Genomic DNA, 18,920 nt, shown 5'->3' on the forward strand with positions numbered 1-18,920 from the left:
TAATAACAGACTTCCATAAAGAAACAACTTACAATTTGTTGAATACACATGTTTGCTGCAATGAATACTGCTTCTTTGTTACATTCCACACTCTTATAGTCCCATCATTTCCACTAGTTGCCAAAAGTCCCTTTTTATTGCACCAAAAACATGTCATGACCTGCAGAAATTAAATTAACAAATGTAAAACCAGAGTTTAAAATTTAAAGGTAGACATATTCATCTCATGCAACTCATTATGTTTGCCTGATTTGGACAAAGTATTAGCTGTATTATTTAAATCAATTATACTAAACAGAATCCAACAGTACCCAAGAAGAAATTTCCTTTCATTGTACAGTATTGCATAATTAGGTGCATTATTAGGAGTACTGCACACTGCTGTGAATCATCTTCCATAGGCCACTGTCAAACAAAATAGTGAACGAGACAGATTATCTATTATGCCAAAACAAATTAATACATGTGTGCTTTTAAAACAAATCTATAAGAAAAGACTTGTAATAATTCAGTTGACTTTGTGTGTTTATTTTTTTAAATCAGTTTCATGAATCCTAGAGATTTCAAAAGGTCTCAATTCTGCAACGGGCTCTATGTTGGCAGATCCCCCTGCATGGAAATCTAGTGATGTCAACAAGATGCTGCTCATGCAAAGCCATTTTTGCAGGATCAGTGCCTTAATTATTGAAGCTGACATTAGAATAAGGAACTTGAAATGTAGTTACCCTCATTCCCCACCCCTCAGCCAACTCTTAATTTGTCATATTTTGGGCTATAACTTACTGTGATCCTCTTCCCATTCATTTCTTTTGCAAAAAGAGGGATTAAGCAATGTTAAATCTTAATTTTAAAACATTTGTAGCTACAACAACAAAATTAGTAGCAGAAGGCCAAAATCTTTGATAAAAGTAAGCTGCACAGCAGCAACAGGTTAAATGTTTTATGGCATAAAATGTCCCAAACAGTATTTATCACCACAAAATGTTATTTATCTTTTGTGTGAAAAGACTTTTTCTATAAAATACCAGAAGTCTGTTGCTTTGCTTATACAGTTATTTAATTACTTGCATTTTTTCTGTGTTCTAAAGAAAAAGGTCAATAAAGAATAAATTATACATTAAACAATCTATTTTGGGAGGAATAATGCTTACCCTGTTCTGATGAGCCTCCAGTTTTATGAAGGAGCATTTTCGTAGATCTCCACCCATATCAGCAAGGGTCTGAGGGCTAATTTGGTTGTCTCGGTCATGTGCTGCAAGAGTTCGCACAAGCTGCTGTGCAGCCCACTGCCTATGTTGTGAAGACAACCTTGAGGAAAGGCAGCAAGCTGCTAATGCATTAGCCAGCTCCAGAGGGCCTACAGCAGAAGGATCATAGGGAGGATGGGCATACAAATGGGCAATTAAACCTGCTTAAACAAAACAATGAGATGATGTCCAAATGAATATTGATAGTATTAAACAAGCCAATAAAACATTACCCACAACTGTAAGAAAGAACAAAATTTCTGCAAAAAGATTTTTTATTTTTTTTTTAAACTAAAAATACCACAGAGACATCTTAAATTTAGAAAAACTGTTCTGATACATACTGAAAACCAGCCATCCTCTAATCTTTTTTCCACAAAGCCCTTCAGAAGCCTTTTAGATTAAGGGCGAAATACTGTCCCCATTAAAGTCAATAGGGAAACTCCAACTGACATCATTGGGCCAGGATTTCATCCTAAAACACCAAGCCTTTTAAAGGCCCCAATCCTGCATTGGGATCTATTCGCGTGAACATCTGCACCCACGTGGAGCCTCACTGGCAGTCAATGAGACTCCATAAGAATATGAACCATACACCACTGGTTTTACAACTAATTGGTATATAAATGTTTCTGATGATTATTAAGGTATGATGCTAACAACCACATTAACTTTTGTTCTTTCATGTAAGTACTATAATTTTATGCATCTATGCTTAGGAGGGTTAGATCCTTAGTTCTGTGCCTAATGACACTTCTGTGTTTGGTGGCATGTGGAATAGTAACGAAAAATGGGTAATGACTGCTTTGAGTATGCTATCTGTCTAATCAGCAATTAGTAAACTGTATCTTTTACTGTGAATTGTGTATACCCATAAAAAAGGCTAGAGCTGGAGCAATCACTGTGATTAAGCATTTTACTTTCTGTGAACCCTAAAGAGATGAAGTTTTGACATGAATAAAATCTCCTGAGGGCTTTTCTCCCCGTTCCACTGCCTCACCATAGGGGCAGAGTTAGAACTGAATGCCTAAGCTGTGGATTTTTATACTTTCAGATATTTGGGTTTCTTTCCAAGGAACAGCAGCAACTTGAAAATCACATTTCTGCCTGAAAATGTAGCAAATATAGTTAAGTAACACCTAAGATTACTCTCATTGAAATCAATTAGTGAAAAAACATCTAATCTTTCATTTATTTTGTGAATGTAACAGCAATTTATGTATAGGCAGTTTCGCAGTGTCCTGTGTATAAACAGTTTTACTCTTGTAAACATCAACAGGGAGCAGAAACCTCTTAAAAGAATTAAAAAATTCCGGACATGCCATTTAAAGGGTGCTCTGTCAAAAACTGGATTTTTTTAAATTAATATTTTTTAAAAATTAAGGTGACAATGTAAATTCAAGTTCCAATCTGACTGAATTTCCTGGGTTTATAATGGTGATTTTTATTGACAATTACAAAACTCTTGCAGGGTTTTTAAAAAAAACATATATTTCTCTTATGTGCTCTCAAGCTTAACTTCAGTTTAACAAATCTATCTGGGAATATAAACGAGAAAGTGCAGATTTTTGTGAATTATACTGACAAACTATTTTTTTAAATACAAAAAATACCTTTCTTTTCAATTTCTGCTTTATCATAGTTCGGCCTCAATTTGGCCCCTTTGTCTGCCAACAATGCTACAAGTGCCTGAGTTACCACAAAGTTGGGCGATGTTACAAGCTTGTTTTCTTCTGCAATTCCTCGCAGAAAGCTTGGCAAAAATTTTCTTTGAATTGGATCATCAACTGTAGTCAAATTTACACCAGTCGCGGCAGAAATCAAGTTCTAAAAGAAAGGCAATCAAGTGAAAAATTAAATTTAACCAAATGTTTTTAGTCAAACAAAAATAAAATCTAAAATGTATAGATTTTTCAAGATCTGCACTTCATTTGTAACCAAAATTCTCTAATTATGCAAATAGTACATATAAAACAGAATTCAAGACCTGTATCCCACAAGCTAATTGGACTGAATGGACTTGTCAGTGTGAAACAGGTTGTTTGTTGCTTGCTGGTTCAGGGACAAAGAGTTTAATGTGTTGTTATTGTCATTAATGTCAGGTAGGGAATTTAATCTATTGGAGAATTTTGAAAGCTTAGAAAGTTTTGGGTAGGAGAAGCAAAAACAAGATAGGTAATAAAATCAATTACTTCATCTCAAAGTAGTTATAATTCCTTCACTTGCATACACTTCACAGTCAGTAAAAGCAAATCAATAATGAGCTTGTGTGCTACAGAGGTTATAGATATACATGACACCTTGCGAAATATATCCACTTTTTTTCAAACTTGAATATACCCGTTGGGTATAGTTGACTCAATAAAATGTAGGTAATTTGTGTAACCAAAGATTGTTCCCTTTTAGAGTGACCTGTTAAGCAGCAATTAAAAAAAAAACCAACAGATTCATGTTTTCCTTGGCAGATATACATCCCTAGCATCCAAATAAAGATACAATAAAACAAACTTGTGCTGAAACATGAGGGAAAACTTCAAAAAGGGAATAATCTCTTCCATTTTACTTTCATCTGGATTCTTTTATAAAAAGAAAGGTGATAACATGAACAAGTTTCAACTACATTTTTCAAGCAGTCCTTTGTCATGGAAATAACTTTTCACATCCAGTTGCACATTGTATGGTGGAGCATACAATATTCTTGGCATGTTAGTGCCTTTTTTATGTAAACCATTTTTCACAAAATTTACCACTTCGATGCATACATAAAAATTTCAAGGGTAAAATACCAGAGTTTTAGGCAAATGTTTGTATAGAAATAACAATCCTACCTGTGTACACAACTGTACCAGCAGTTTTGCAGCACTAGGAGTATTTGATGCCAAACAGCCTACGGCTGTACTCAGGTATGCCAGGCAAGATATAGGCTTGCTTGTTTTACTATGTACTCCTCTAGAACGCTCTGTAGTACTGGACATAGTGGATGGACTTGTTGAAAGGCCTGCTCTCCCTGCTGCAGCCAGGCACATTAATCGAACCAAAGTTCGGATATCTGTTAAACCCAAGGACTCAAGACCAGCCGCAAGACTACAACTGGACCCACTGACCAAAAAAAAAAAAAAAAAGCTTTAGTTTAAAAAACAAAACATTTTTTTAATGTTAGGTACATAATAGGAAATTTCATCTTGCATACAATGTAACTATTACTAAGTGCCATTAATAAATAGAATACTGCTTGCTTGATTAGTGGGAAATTATTTCCCTAGAAAAAGGTAGGAGAAAGGAAGTATTACCCCCAGTTTACAGATGGGAAACTGAGAAAGAGTCCTGATCTTGCAAACAACAATGTGCTAAAACTTTAAGAATGTGTGCAGTTGCACTTCGGAAGAAGGGAATACTCATGCTTACAATTAACCACAGAGATAAGTATGCGCAGTACTGGGGACTAAGTAACTTCTTCACGTCCACATCTGCATCCTAAATACCCCCATGCTGTGGTATGAGTGCATACAAGACTCCTGTACAGAGGCAAGAATTTAACCCTGATCTCTTCACTCAATATCAAATGCCATAACCACAAAACCACCCTTCCTTTACTGATTTAGCTTTAGAAATTCTAACATCTGTCTTGTCTATTAGACTGTAAGCATTCCAGGGAAGGGACCATCTTACACTATGTGTTTCTACAATGTGCAGCACAACTGGGCACTAATCTCAGTTGGGTCCTCTAGGCATTAACCATTATATATAAAGGAAGAAGTGTCTTTTAGGGAAGGAAAGTGAAGAGGCATGGCAGACTGCGGTAAGAGATGGCACTCAAAAGAAAGCCCTTCTCATAAAAGCAGCACCAAATTATTTAAAATGAGTAACACTGGCCCCACCAGATAACACTGAATCCCTAGCAAATACAAGTTGATAATTAAATCCAGAGGAAATAAAGAATGTCACAAACCTGACAGACAATAGTGAGAGTGCTCTCATAACCATGGTTCTTGCAAGAAGCACTTGGGCTGCTGCTGTCACTCTTCTTAGTGCCATAACACGGTCATGTGGATTTACTAGAGCAGCAGCTTGTTCCCCCAGGGTTATCCTGCCAGAAGAACTTTTTTCTATGGAGCCATGACAGCCTTAAATGTAATAATGATTTGAATTAGTGTTAAACAAAAAGGGACAATTATAGTGTGCTATTAAACACAAAACTACTGTATACAAATTAATACAAATTTTGCAGATTTCAGTTTGTGAGTCCTTATAAAAACTAATCATTGTTTGTATACTCCTAAAGTTCTATACCCAATTTAGCCTCTTTAAATTTTCAGCAGATTGGGAACAATTTGACAGCAGCCAAAATGCATTAAAAAAAACCTTCAAAACAGTGGGCTAGAGACAGACCTCACTACTACAATCTGACCTAGCATGGACCCCTTGTGAGAAGCCCATTTAAGTTACTGTAACTCCCCCAGGGGCTCAGAGGTCCATGAAGGCCATTGCAGGACTGGGGCCACAGTGTTAACAGAAAATCACAGGTTTAAGTCTTTTGTCAATATAAAGAGTCTTGTCTCTCCATCACTACAGCTTCTCTAAAAAATAGGAAAAATTAAGGCCTGACCACATTTCCTGATGTTGGGAGGCTGGGTAGACTGACTGACTCATGATATCATAACTGCCCCTATAAGCACACACCAAAGAAAACAAAATGTCTGTACTTTAAATTAGACTTGAAATATACCTCCCTCGCTCAAATTTACCTATCTGCATCAAAGTCTCCTCCATACTGTTGGTGGCCGTGACCATTGCAACTGATGCTCCTAGTGGATCACTGTCAGGGAACTGAACTGCCTCAGGTACAATACGGCGATCATTTAACCCCAGGGGGCCAGCCAGTAACTCAAATTCCTCTTCTCCTGTCAGCTTTTCATCTTCATCAACATCCAACATATCCCAGTCTTCTAAGGTTGGAGAAATAAACAAGGGTTAGGCACAAAATCTAAACTAGTGCTATCAACTGCAATAATGGGATGCATTTTAAGTAATAGCGTGCTTGTGAATTTAAATAATTTCAATGGATTTAAGAACCTAGACTTAGTGTCATAAAATATGAATTGCAATCCGCATCCTGATTTTTATTAAAAACAACCCTCATCTTTAGAGGCTTGTATAGATACAGTACAACTGAAATTTAAAAAAATCTAAAATTGCTACATTTGTACAATTTCTGTATTTCTTGTATAAAAAAAAGTTGTATGAATAACATTTCTCAAAAGTAAATGGCATATGTTATGTGACCACTTGTAGAATCAAACCAACTAGTTATCCTTTATATCCTGTAAAGTAAGAAACGGGAAACTCAAAGAGAAGGTTACTCAACTTGTGCAAGTTCTTCGAGATGGTTGTCCCTGTGGGTGCTCCACTTTAGGTGTCTTGGAGACCTGCACTTCTAATCAGAGATTTGTAGTAGCAGTTCCCTGGTTGGCCGTGCATGCCAGGCAGCCATCTCGCACCACTCTGAGCAGTTACTCCGTGTGCACAGCCAATCGTCCCCCAGTTCCTTCTCTACCTCAGAGGATCGACGTGAAACTCTGAAGAAGGGGGGGGGAGTAGTGGAGTACGCACAGGGACAACTATCTCAAAGAACCTCAGTTACTGCACAAGGTGAGTAACCTTCTCTTCTTGTTCGAGGAGTGTCCCTGTGGGTGCTCCACTTTAGGTGACTGTGCCCCTCAATGGAGGGGAGGGGCTTCAGAGTTGATTTATGTGCAGCAGAGAGGACCAATAGTCCAAACTGGGCATCTGCAGATGATTGTTGTTCTAATGCATAGTGTTTAGTAACGGTATGGCCTGATGCCCAGGTAGCTGCTTTACAAATGTCCGTGATGGGTACATTATTGAGAAATGCTACAGATGTGGATAGTGCCATAGTAAAGTATGTGCGAAGTCCAGAGGGAGCTTGCATATTATAATTTTGGTAACATAACTGAATACACGTAGATATCCATTTCAATAGCCTCTGCTTGGAGATCGTTTGACCCTGAGAACGTTCTGTTGTGGATAGGAACAGGATGATTTTTTTAAATGTTTTTGTTCTTTCTGTATAGAAAGCTAGCGCTCTGTGGACGTCCAGTGTGTGGAGGGAGGCATCCCTGCTGTCAGCATGCGGTTTTGGGAAAAATACAGATAAGTAAATGGGCTGGTTGAGGTGGAAGGGGGAGGCAACCTTGGGTATGAATTTGGGATGCGGTCGCAAGATTACTTTGTCTTTGAGAAATATGGTATAAGGTGGGTGTACCATTAGGGCATCCAGCTTTCCCACCCTTCTTACTGACATGATGGCTCCGAGGAAGGTGACTTTCATGGAGAGATGTAACAGCGAGCAGGTCATGTCTAAGAGACTATGCTGGAGAAGGAATTGGGTAGTCCCATTCTAATGCCTCTCTTGGTAGGCGACGGCCCACCAGAGGCAGGGGGAAAAAATCCTTTCTTCTCTCTCTTTTTTTTTTTTGCTAAAAGGGAAAGACATTTTAGAGAGAAATTAATAAAGAAAGGGTACTAGTTGGAAAAAACTAAAATAATAAGAAATAGCTAAAGCTGTTGAGGGCGCTGCTGTTGTTCCAACCGAAGCCAGGGGTGGTCGAGAAGGAACTGTGCGGCAGTTGGCTGCACGCATGGGGTAACTGCTTGGACCGGCGCAAGATGGCTGCTGCACGTGCACAGCCAACCGGGGCACTGCTACTACAAATCTCCAATTAGAAGCACAGAGCACTAAGACACCTAAAGTGGAGCACCCACAGGGACAGTCCTCCAAGAAGAACCAGCAGGTTTAGTGCCAGAAGATTCCAAATGCTGCAGTTAGTGAAAAGCCTAGACCAGGAGGTGGGTTTTAAATAATGCAGTAAAAATGTCCAGACTCATGCTCAGATATATATTCAAAGAGAGTGCGTTCCAGAGGCAGTAACTGGGAATGCCTTGCCCCCATATTCATTATAAAGTACAGTAACTCCTCACTTAACGTGGTAGTTATGTTCCTGAAAAATGCGACTTTAAGTGAAACGATGTTAAGCAAATCCAATTTCCCCATAAGAATTAATGTAAATGAGGGGGTTAGGTTCCAGGGAAATTTTTTTCACTAGACAAAAGACTGTATTTTATATATATATATATATATATATACACACACACACACACACACACACACACAGAGAGAGAGAGAGAGAGAGAGAGACAGACAGACAGACAGACACACACACACACACAGTATAAGTTTTAAACAAACAATTTAATACTGGTACACAGTGATGATGATTGTAAGCTTGGTTGAGGTGGAGGAGTCACAGGGTGCGATATTTCCCTTACTGCTAAATGATGAACTAGCAATTGACTGAGCCCTCAAGGATTAACTCTCTCACTCTACAGGGCAGCAGGAATGGAGGGAGATATGTGCATTTCCCTTTTAAGTACACTGCCTTGTTAATTAGATCAGCTTGCTGAGACAGCAGCTGCTGCAAACTCCCTCTGTCCTGAGCCCTGGTGTGTGTCGCCTGCTCTATGGAAGATGGGGTAAGCGGGGTGCAGGAGCAGGGGGACACCCTGACATTAGCCCCCCCTCTTTCTTCCCTCCCCCCCGCACAGCAAGCAGGAGTCTCGGGGAGCAGCTCCAAGGCAGAGGGCAGGAGCAGCACATGGCAGTGGGGGAGGGACAGCTGCAATTGCTAGCCAGCTGGGCAGCTGCTGCACAGGGAACTTAGAGGAACGGGGAGCTGATAGGGGGGTTGTTGGTTCACCCTGATTCCAAGCCCCCACCAGCTAGCTGCAACAGGCTGTTCTTCCTGCAAACAATAGACAAAGCAGGCGACTGCCAAACGACGTTAGAAGGGAGCATTACATAACTTTAAACGAGCATGTTCCCTAATTGATCAGCAACGTAACAATGAAACAACGTTAACTGGGATGACTTTAAGTGAGGAGTTACTGTATTATGAATGTGGTTTTGGGCTTTGTGCAGTTATAGGGCCATTTTTACTCTTTTCCCTTTTCAGGGGAGATATATATATATATATATATATATATATATATATATATATATATATAGAATAATTTAAAAGTATGATTTTAGTGATAAAAAAACTTGATTTCACTCTGGGATTGACAGAGAAGTCAATTAACGTGGTGCTGCCCTCCTCCACCTTTGTCACTCACCTTGTGGAATGGAAACACGCTAATTTACACACACAGAGAACCTCAGCATCTCGTAGAAGCTGAATTTGCCCCTGTAACTGGGTGCTGGTCTTGGAAGATGCACATGAGCTTCCCCACACCCTGTTCCAAGGCTCTTCCCTTTAAGGCTGAAAGGGCTGAGCTCAGGGAGCACATGACAGGTAACTGCAAGTTGCAATCAGCACTTGCTATAATAGAAACAACCTCCCCTTAGTAGAGACCTCCCCAGGACCAGAGAAGGACCTGGGTGGGACTCTCCATAGGAGCCAGGAAGGGGGCTACCTAGCACAGGAAGGACATGTTCCCTCCCTTTCTCAACTAGCAGAAAGCATGAAAGTATCTGCTCCTAAATGTTTTGTATTATTTTGAGCCTTTGTATCTTGTGTTGATTAATAAACCTGCCCTGAAGAAAAAGATGTGGCTATAAATTTGAGTATGTGGGCTTTTTTTGGGCTCCTCCGACAGGCAAACCTGATCCCCAACATACAGTTCCTGATTGCAGAAACTTTTATTAAAACTTGTAGCATAATCAACCAAACCACCAGTCATTTCACGTACTCACAAGTCACAAAGGGCAGGAGAACTGATTTTTTTATTTAGAATTTTAAAAATGAAATTAGCCTGAAGAACATATTAGAATGATTTTGAAGTATAACTTGCAGTACCCTTTTCATAGCAGATTTATTTGCACGAAAGGAGAGGTTACTTACCTTGTACAATAATTTGAGTTCTTCAAGATGTGTCCCCCTCTGGGTGCTCCAATATGAGAATGTGGTGTGCCTACACACTCTTGACTAGAGATTTTCATCAGCAGAGCCATGGGTCCGCGTCTGCATTCTAGACAACCTCATGCTGTGGTGTGAGGGCATATGGGGAAGGGTGGACCTGCTGCCAATCCAGTTACTTCTCAATTACAAACATCCAGTTAGAGATTCATGGTAGTGGGGAAGGAGGGTGGGTAGTGGAGCAAAGAACTCAAGATACTGTACAAGGTAAGTAACCTCTCGTTCTTCTTCAAGTAGTGTCCCTATGGATACATCAGGAGACTTCCAGGAAGTACCTCCATCATGTAGGCGGCTGCGAGGTAGTGGATTCAGTATGGATCACAGGACAGCATTACAATAATCTGCATCAGTTCTGGAAGCAGGCACGAAAGTGTAATGCTGATAAAATGTGTGTCAAAGACAAGATGGCTGTCCTGCAGATATCTGAGGTATATTTTTGAGAAGGCCTACAGAGGTAGATTGAGCCTTGGTGGAATGAGCAATTACCGTTGGGGAGGTGGGGGTGAACCCCTGTGGCTTTGTAACAGGACAAGACACATCCTGTAATCCACCTAGACAGTCTTTGGGTTGAGATCAAATGTCCTTTCATTTGTTCGAAAACGGAGATGAAGAGACATGGGAAAGCCCAAGAGTCGAGTCCTGTCAAGGTAAAAGGCAAGAGCTCTTTTAACATCCAGTGAGGATGAGTGAGTCTGGGGTAAAACACCAGTAGGTGAATCTCCTGATTAATGTGGTATTCAGGAGAAACTTTAGGAAGGAGGTGAAGGTGTGAACTCAAAGTCATCTTAACCCACTAGAACACCATGTACGGTGAACTTGCCATCAAGGTTCCAAGCTCCCCTACTCTCCTGACTAAGGTAATGGCTATAAGGTCTTGAGGGACAAATGAAGGAGGAAAACTCTCCATAGATTCATATGGGGGTTTCCTTAGAGCACTGAGAATTAAGTTCAGGTCCTATGGTGGAGTTGTCTTTTTGACAGGCGGGAAGAGGTTGAACAAGCCCTTGATAAATCTTGCAGTGGTATGGTGGGTGAAGACTGAGAACCTTTCTATGGGAGGGTGAAAATCTGTGATAGCAGCTAGATGAATCTTAATGGAGCTCTGCGATAAGCCTGTGGTCATTAAATTCAGCAGGTAATTGAGAATGTAAGCCAAACAGGACTGAAGAGGAGATATAGACTGACAGCTGCAGCAAGACTGGAAGAGTTTCCACTTCTGCAAGTAAGTTTTCTTAGTTGTAAGCTTTCTGCTATTGAGCAGCACCATTTGAATTTCTGGGGAACAAACTTGTTCTTTACCAGAGAGCCATAGTGTAGCCACATCTTGAAGTGAGGCACCAAGAGACGGGTGCAGGTGGCTGATCCTGACTCCTGAGTGAGGAAAGTCAGCTTCAGGGAAGGCATAGAGGCAGCTGCAGGGACATGCAAACCAGCTTCGGGAACCACACCTGTCTGGGCCATGATAGCGCTATGAGGATGGCTACTAATAGTTTCTCTTGTTTCATTTTGTTTAGGAACTTGAGCAGTACTGGCTTTGGGGAACAAGTGTATGGCAGGATGTGAGGTTAAGTAATAACTAAGATATCTCCCATTGAGTTGTGGCTGTGCCCTCCCCTCGAGCAGAATTGTCTGCACTTCACGTTGAATGGTGTCGAGAGAAACAAGCCAATCTCCCAGTTCCAAAGAGGGCACTATCATTGCTAGGGTCACTACTCTGAACCACTGGAAGCAGACAAAGGTATTTAAAGTGCTGAGGTCGAAAATTGGTCTCCACCTCCCACCCAGCCCTGTTTTTCTTTGGGACAAGGAAGTACCAAGAATAGAATCCTCTTTCAATGAAGTCTGGTGGAACAGTTTTGATAGCTCCCAGAGCTAGGATGGATTATACCTTTGGCATTAAGTGGTCTTTGTGAGAGAGGTCCCTGAAGAGGGATAGGGAAGGAAGTGTAAGGAGCTGAATAGGATGGAATAATCTGTAGAAATCACTTCTAGGATCTGAAGTGATGAGCTCCCAGGAACGAAGGAAATGGGAGAGATGATCTGGGGATGGGGGGGATGGATGGGGAGGGAGGGGGGACAGGTGCAGTGTATGATCTGGGATAGATAGTTTGTGACTCTCAACCAATGGGTCAAAACAGGCATTTTGAGGATGTCACAGACTGAGAGGTTGCTAAGAAGAGGGCGAAAATCTGGGATTTTGGCTCGGGCAGTGGGGAGGGGTTCAGCTGGTCTGATAGTGGATTGGGCAAGACTGTTGAGACGTCTGCGATTTGATATCTTTTCTTTTTGTTGCAGCTGTACAGATGTCCAAAGACTGAAGTGTTACCCGGGAGTCTGTAAGAGAATGAAGGGACCCATTCACGGAATCACTAAACAACTTAGGCCCCTCAAAGGGATCCTTGACAGTTTTTTGTGCTTCCAGGAAAAGCCGGGAAGCTCGATGCATGAATACTGTCATAGCCATGGAATGTGAGGCTTGTCAGCGGCATCAAGTGAGGCCTGGAGAGACCCCTTGGCAACTGTCTGGCCTTCTGTAATGAGGGCCTGAAATTGTTCTCTCTGCTCCTGAGGCAGATGTTCAATAAAAGATGAGAGTTCTGAATAGACTGTGAAGTCATATTTCGCTACCAGGGCTTGATAATTAGCTACTCTGAACTGCAAGGAGGCTGAGGAGTAGCTCTTGTGGTCCAGAAGGTCCAACTGCTTTAGCTCCTTATCAGATGGTATTGAACAGGATCAGTGTTACCTTTTCCATTTGTTAACAACTACAACAACCAGAGAGAGAAGAGGAGAGGAGAGTGGAAGGAAAAATATATTCCGAGCCTCTTGATGGGATGGGATGCAGTACCTTTTGTCAGCTCGTTTACACGTGGATGGGACAGTAGCTGGGGTTTGTTATATCGTGCATGCTAGGTTATGCAGAGCATCGTTGATAGGAAAGGTCTGCTACCCTTTTTATAAGGTCTTGGAAAGCCTTAAAAGTCATCAGTATAAGAAAATTGGAGAGTCCTGGCAGCCTCATATGGTAAGGACGAGGACTTGTAACAAGGTGGAGTTTCTTACTCTTCTGTTGGTTCCTCCTCTGAGAGATGTATCTGTGGGGCAGGGCCTTAGGGAATCAGTTAATGCTCCTGACAAGTCCTCTTTTGAGAGGGTAACCTGTAAAAACGGTTGCCATAAAGAGCCCTCTAAACCCACTGATGTGCAGCATAAGGGAAAGAGGCAGGACTCCAAGGTTGACCTTGCCAGCATAGCCAGGTGTGCTTCCTGCTAAGAGCCTCCCCCTTCAGTGGTAACCTCAAAAGAAAAAGGCTGGAAGGGAGAGGAACCTTGTACAGCTACCTCTGAGTCAAATGAGGGAGCACACCCTGCATCCAAATGAGGGGGGGGGGGAAGGGAGGAGAGGGGGAGTAGTGCCAGTACCCAGTAATCAGATTGGCACCGGGCCTCTGGAAGAAACCTGTACTTGCATCGGTACACAGGTTTGAAAAAGAGGATGGTGAGGCAGTGCCAGATAATGTTGTATCACTACCAGCTAGAAATAAACCTCAGTACCCTCAAAGAGGCTGCATGGAGACCGTGTTGGTAGCAGTGGGCCAGTCACCAAAGATGAATATCGAGGGCAAGTAGGCTCTTGGAGGTAAGCTGGTACCAGTGCAGAGTACCAGTGATTTGGGCTCTTTAAGGATTTGCAGGTCTTCATGAGATAGGAGCCCGGACTGTACCAGGGACTCTGAATTGGGTTCCTCAGATGTCAGAATGTCAGGTCATACTGAAGACTGTACCAAAGTGTGATCAGTACAGCTTTTGCTTCTGGCTACAGAAGACAGTAACAATGAGGACTGCACCTTGGCTCTGGACTTGGGAGGCACTAAGCCTGATGCTCGTGCTGCTCTAGACAGCTTCTCAGTATGCAAATGGTCTTCTTAGCTGGTACCCTGGACGCAATACTAGAGGGAATAGGAGCCTCAGTGGCACTAAGATTGGGATGTGAGGTAGGCACAGACTTGCGGACACTGCTGACAAAAATCTCTGATCAAGAGCGCACTGTCTGCACACTTTGAATAGTGTCCCCAGGGGTGTTCCATGTTACAAAGTAGTATATTTATGAAGGATTGAAAAAACATGTAACAACAGTTTCATAAAAGTAACGTATCTTCAAAAACTCAGAGTAAAGAAATACCTTCATAGACACTGTCTTGCTTGCCTATTAAGTCAGGAGCCTGGCCTTTGTACCTGCACCAAACAAGAAGAATATTTTATTAAGAGCATACTAAGTAACAAAATGTCTCAAAAGAACAATGATATAGACAAATATATTTAAAAATAGAACTATATTACAGTTAGGTAATATGTAAAATGTTTTCTGAGGATTGCTACTCAGGAACAATAGTCTATATTCAACAAAAGGCCTGTTAAGAGTGGGAGTCTTATAGCATACAACCTTAAAAAAAAAATCCATTTTGTGATACTGAAAAAAGGATGCTAATACTCCTAAAAAATACTGTAATAGCTTCGTTTTTAAAGCTGCTGGGCCAATCAAACTACTTACTTGTTTCTTAACAAGTAAAAATGGATTCAAGCAGGGCTTGAATCTAGGCTCCAAGACTTGTTTATTACATGTATTTTGGAAAATTATTAAACGATGAAAAGATTTAATTTTCCCTTTCCATAAAAGGTGTGATCTTAGAAAGATTTTTAATCTCAGTTACCACCAACAATACTGGTGCGAACTGTAAAGCCGGCAAAATCAAACTCTCCTTAAGATGCATACATTGATGGACGTTTTCAATTTTCCCTCTTAATGAAACTTCCCAAACCTAATGAAATCTCCCACCACAATTTTCTTTTGTACCTTTCTGATGTTGATGTCTTGGATTTACTTTTCAAGGCCAAATATTTCTCTCTGCAGCTGCCACACAATAGGTAGTATGGATTTCCACTTCCACATTCACCACCAAACCATCCATCCACATAGGAACCATTGCTACGATAGCCTTGTCGATTTGCACTACGGCCACAACCAGGGTGATTTCTTTTCATGTGTTGATTGAAGCTGACAACACTGGATTCACACAATTCACAAACCACCACTTCTTCTCTGTCTTCAGACTCACAAACATGCTGTATAATATAATTTTCATATGAAATTACTAGATATAGAATAATTATGCTCATATTAGAAATAAGAGTACTTCTACTTTTGTTAAGTGGATTTTTCTATTTATGTCTGTTAAGCATGCATGACAGTATTTGTGTTGTAGGTTTTACTTAGAAGCAGACCAGAGGTGGCTAAGTTATTGTGGGTGGGGGAAGGTGGCAGGTGTCTTTCCCTTTTTGATTGTAGTACATTTCCATTAAAAAAAAAAAAAAAAAATCTTATACTTGTGCACTCTCTCACCTTGATCAAGTCCAGTTTAGCTAGCCCGACCTTCTCGTGTGTAATAACTTGTTCTTCAAAACAAGTATAAGTAGTTGATCTTTCAATTTATGCTTTCACAAAGTATAGAAAGGATGATTTAGAAAAAAAAAAAGGGGGGGGGGGGGAGAAATCTGTCCCAATATGTCACATTACACTGGTCTACAATTTTTGAGAAGTCGTCTGTTCAGAGATAAAATGTGCTATTTATTATGTATTTTGATGTGCTGAATTCAAATATGACAATTAAAACAACTGATTGGCTACTGTTTCTAAGATATTTAAGTTTTTACATTTTATGTCTATGTATATTGTGTAGATAGTAGAGTTTTAATCAAATTGTAAACCTAGGTCTTTTCATGTGTTTATGGTTGCTTTACATGATAATATTTCACCTGTCCTGTTTATGTAACACTTTAAAAATCAGCAAAAGGGTTATATAAATAAAATTTATTATGAAACAAAAGGCAAAAAACTATTATGTACATAGTTTAGTCCTATTCAGTGTCTACTTGGCGCTTCTTGGCTTGTCTCTTGTATTCATTAAATGGAGCATCTCTTGTCACTGTCCAGCAATAGTCTGGGGCCCACCTCTTGTCCTGATCTCCAATTTTGCAGCCAAAATAAAGGTGATAGGCTTTCTTAACCATAGTGATTATACTGCATTTTTGTGATGCAAAAGTCACTTCACCACAAACATAGCAGAAGTTATCTGCACTGTTCACACAAGTACGAGGCATCTCTGCTCACTTTGGCTAAACAGAAATGTGTCCCTTTGCAAAATCAAACACTGACAAATAAAAGAGCATGACACTGTATGATTTCTAGAGCTGATATAGGGCACTTTGTTCAGCAGAGTGACGTAAGCTTCGTTATGATTGCATCATCCATGACTTCTAGGAATAACATGATGCAATTCATATCACGTATGACGCAATACCAGCTTCAGATTGCATCATTCATTGTTTTGCCTAAAAAGCAAGTACTGTCCAAACCCAGTCATAGATTTATTCATAGATCCAGTCAAAGATGTATTTTAGTCATTTCTGGTTTAAACTGAGATCCCTTCCCTTTATAACTCACTTATCCTCCGCCATTCCCAAGACAAGGGTCGTATATACTGATCCAATAGCATATCTTGGAAACTAGAGCCAATCAACAATTTTAAGCATCATTTTCATTCTCAGCGATCCAGAATTAGTTAAGTTTGACTACATTTATTTCAGAAGCATTTTGGCTGTAGAGCAGTGTTATCAGAACTTCTGCCTCTAAATTCCTTACAATCTAGCCCTCAAGAATCATTCTGCTTCAGCCCACCAAAGACTGTATAAGTTATTCATTTACTCATTCATTGGCAGAGTTTGGATACAGAACAGGGAAAAAATGTAATATTTTTTCAGACTGTTGGCTACTACAATCAATGAGTGACACTGATTACTGCTCAAGTCTACACATACCGTACACCAAAGTGTCTGAATTTGGAACTCACTGATTGAAGATAGCAATTCTACCAAAAGCTGTTAGTACTGTCAAGAATCTCAGTTTAAACAGACTTACTAGGAACTTAAATACACATGGCCAAATTTTCAAATTCTGCCTTTGAAACTACACATGCAAATATGTTCATATCGTCTGAATGTGCAAATCAGGTAACTGCGTGTTACAAAAAACCCCACAAGTTTCGACTGAGCGTACTAATTTGTGAAATCAGCCAACAAAGCTGCATACCCAACGTCTAAGGAAGCTGCAGTTATTAAATTTACCACTCTCATTCTAACTATAGGGAACACTGAAAATACCACAATAAAGACAAATACTGTATGTGAGATTGTAATAGTAACATTTTAACAGAACCTATTATAACATGCATAGCAACACTGAACACAGTCACACTAAGATATCAAGTCTAATTCGCCTGTAAATTACACTGCTGTAAATCAGGACTAACTGAAGTCAATGGAGTTACACAGGTGATAGGAGAATAGAGCCAACTATATCAACTTTTGCAAAACTTTGAGGTAGTAATATTATTATAGGACAGTGTCACAAAAACAACAAAGCCTCTCAATCCTCTTTATAGGACTACAATGAAGGGGGAAAAAGCTAATCTGAACTAATGGCTCCCTCTAAATACAGAAAACAAACTTTCATTGCTATAACGAAGATACAACTGAATGAACGGGAACTTTATTCCATTTCACTGGACAGTATCTCCTATCAGTTTCATTTGTTTGCTTTGTTTTTTTCTAACTGAAGAATGGTTAGCAATTGTTTTATCCTTCTACTGCTTTATCCCACATAAATTTAGCAATCTAGTACAGGCGTTTGTTTTCTAAAATTGGATGTCATGATTAAAATAAATTAGCTAATGTACCACTTATTCCTTTTCTTAGGGAAGAAACTAATGAAGTACGTGCAGATGAACACAGCAAGAATCAATGGAATAAATCAGTTATGTACAGCTCTCTTCTCATTAAAGTGATGCTACAGACATCAAAGTAGCTTTAAGCACTATTATGGTTTAGAAACTCATTATGTCCAAGCAGAAAGCTATTAATGCAATGTGTTATTTTAATTGTGAAATATGATTTTGCACAAAGCAGTAAGTAAGTAAAAGCAGTCCCAGCTGCAGTCACACACACCCAGGTAGGCCAATCCAATACCTCTGGGATCCACATTCCCAGAATATCATTATCACTGGCTAGATCCTGTCCAAACATTGCTTCCATTGCTTCATCATCAAGGTCAATTTCTAACTCTTCATCCAAGTTGAAGTCATATAAGGCTCCTGGATCTTGCTGCAAAGATATTCCCTCTCTCCGACTCTGATTTCTGTGAGCCTGTACGGAGCGGTATAATCCCGCTCAAATCAAAGAGAAAACATTCTTTACTTTGCATGTAATTAAAAAGATAGCCCATTCAAAAGCTTTTTAAAAATACTACTAGTAAAATTAATATATTTTTATTCATTACTGTATATAAGAAATTAAGCTAAATATATACTGAAATATGTACAAGCAGGATTTATTTTTTTAAAGTTCCATATTAGATGCTAAATACCTTCTTCTCCCAAATGTATCAAATGAACAAAGATGTTCAAATCATTTTAATGCACTTACCAGCACGTGCTAGCAATGTCCGGGCAGCTAAGTCAAATTTGTGTCTCCTTGTTACTGCTGACCGACCTCTTGAGGGGGGTCCACTTCCAGAAGCTGCATTCTCTGCATGATCCATATTATCAGGACTGGGAGAATAGTTTGA

General features: G+C 40.0%; 1 protein-coding gene across 7 annotated transcripts in view; it reads right to left on the reverse strand.

Moving 5' to 3' along the window:
• HERC1 (HECT and RLD domain containing E3 ubiquitin protein ligase family member 1) overlaps nucleotides 1–18,920 on the reverse strand; it is a 205,222-nt gene that overhangs the window by 47,489 nt on the left and 138,813 nt on the right. For 4 of the 7 annotated variants that reach the window (XM_054041859.1, XM_054041856.1, XM_054041858.1 and 1 more), the window contains exons 43-52: nucleotides 18,779–18,903; nucleotides 18,302–18,522; nucleotides 15,096–15,364; nucleotides 14,424–14,476; nucleotides 5,993–6,193; nucleotides 5,197–5,371; nucleotides 4,076–4,346; nucleotides 2,861–3,074; nucleotides 1,152–1,411; nucleotides 33–160 (exon numbers count right to left, since the gene is read on the reverse strand). In XM_054041859.1, coding sequence (XP_053897834.1) covers nucleotides 33–160; nucleotides 1,152–1,411; nucleotides 2,861–3,074; nucleotides 4,076–4,346; nucleotides 5,197–5,371; nucleotides 5,993–6,193; nucleotides 14,424–14,476; nucleotides 15,096–15,364; nucleotides 18,302–18,522; nucleotides 18,779–18,903 — 1,917 coding nt within the window. The remainder of the gene's footprint in view (nucleotides 1–32; nucleotides 161–1,151; nucleotides 1,412–2,860; nucleotides 3,075–4,075; nucleotides 4,347–5,196; nucleotides 5,372–5,992; nucleotides 6,194–14,423; nucleotides 14,477–15,095; nucleotides 15,365–18,301; nucleotides 18,523–18,778; nucleotides 18,904–18,920) is intronic. The other 3 variants (XM_054041857.1, XM_054041860.1, XM_054041855.1) reach the window with 3 other exon arrangements.

This window comes from Malaclemys terrapin, chromosome 10 (genome assembly GCF_027887155.1).
Source record: "Malaclemys terrapin pileata isolate rMalTer1 chromosome 10, rMalTer1.hap1, whole genome shotgun sequence".
Lineage (NCBI taxonomy): Eukaryota > Metazoa > Chordata > Testudines > Emydidae > Malaclemys > Malaclemys terrapin.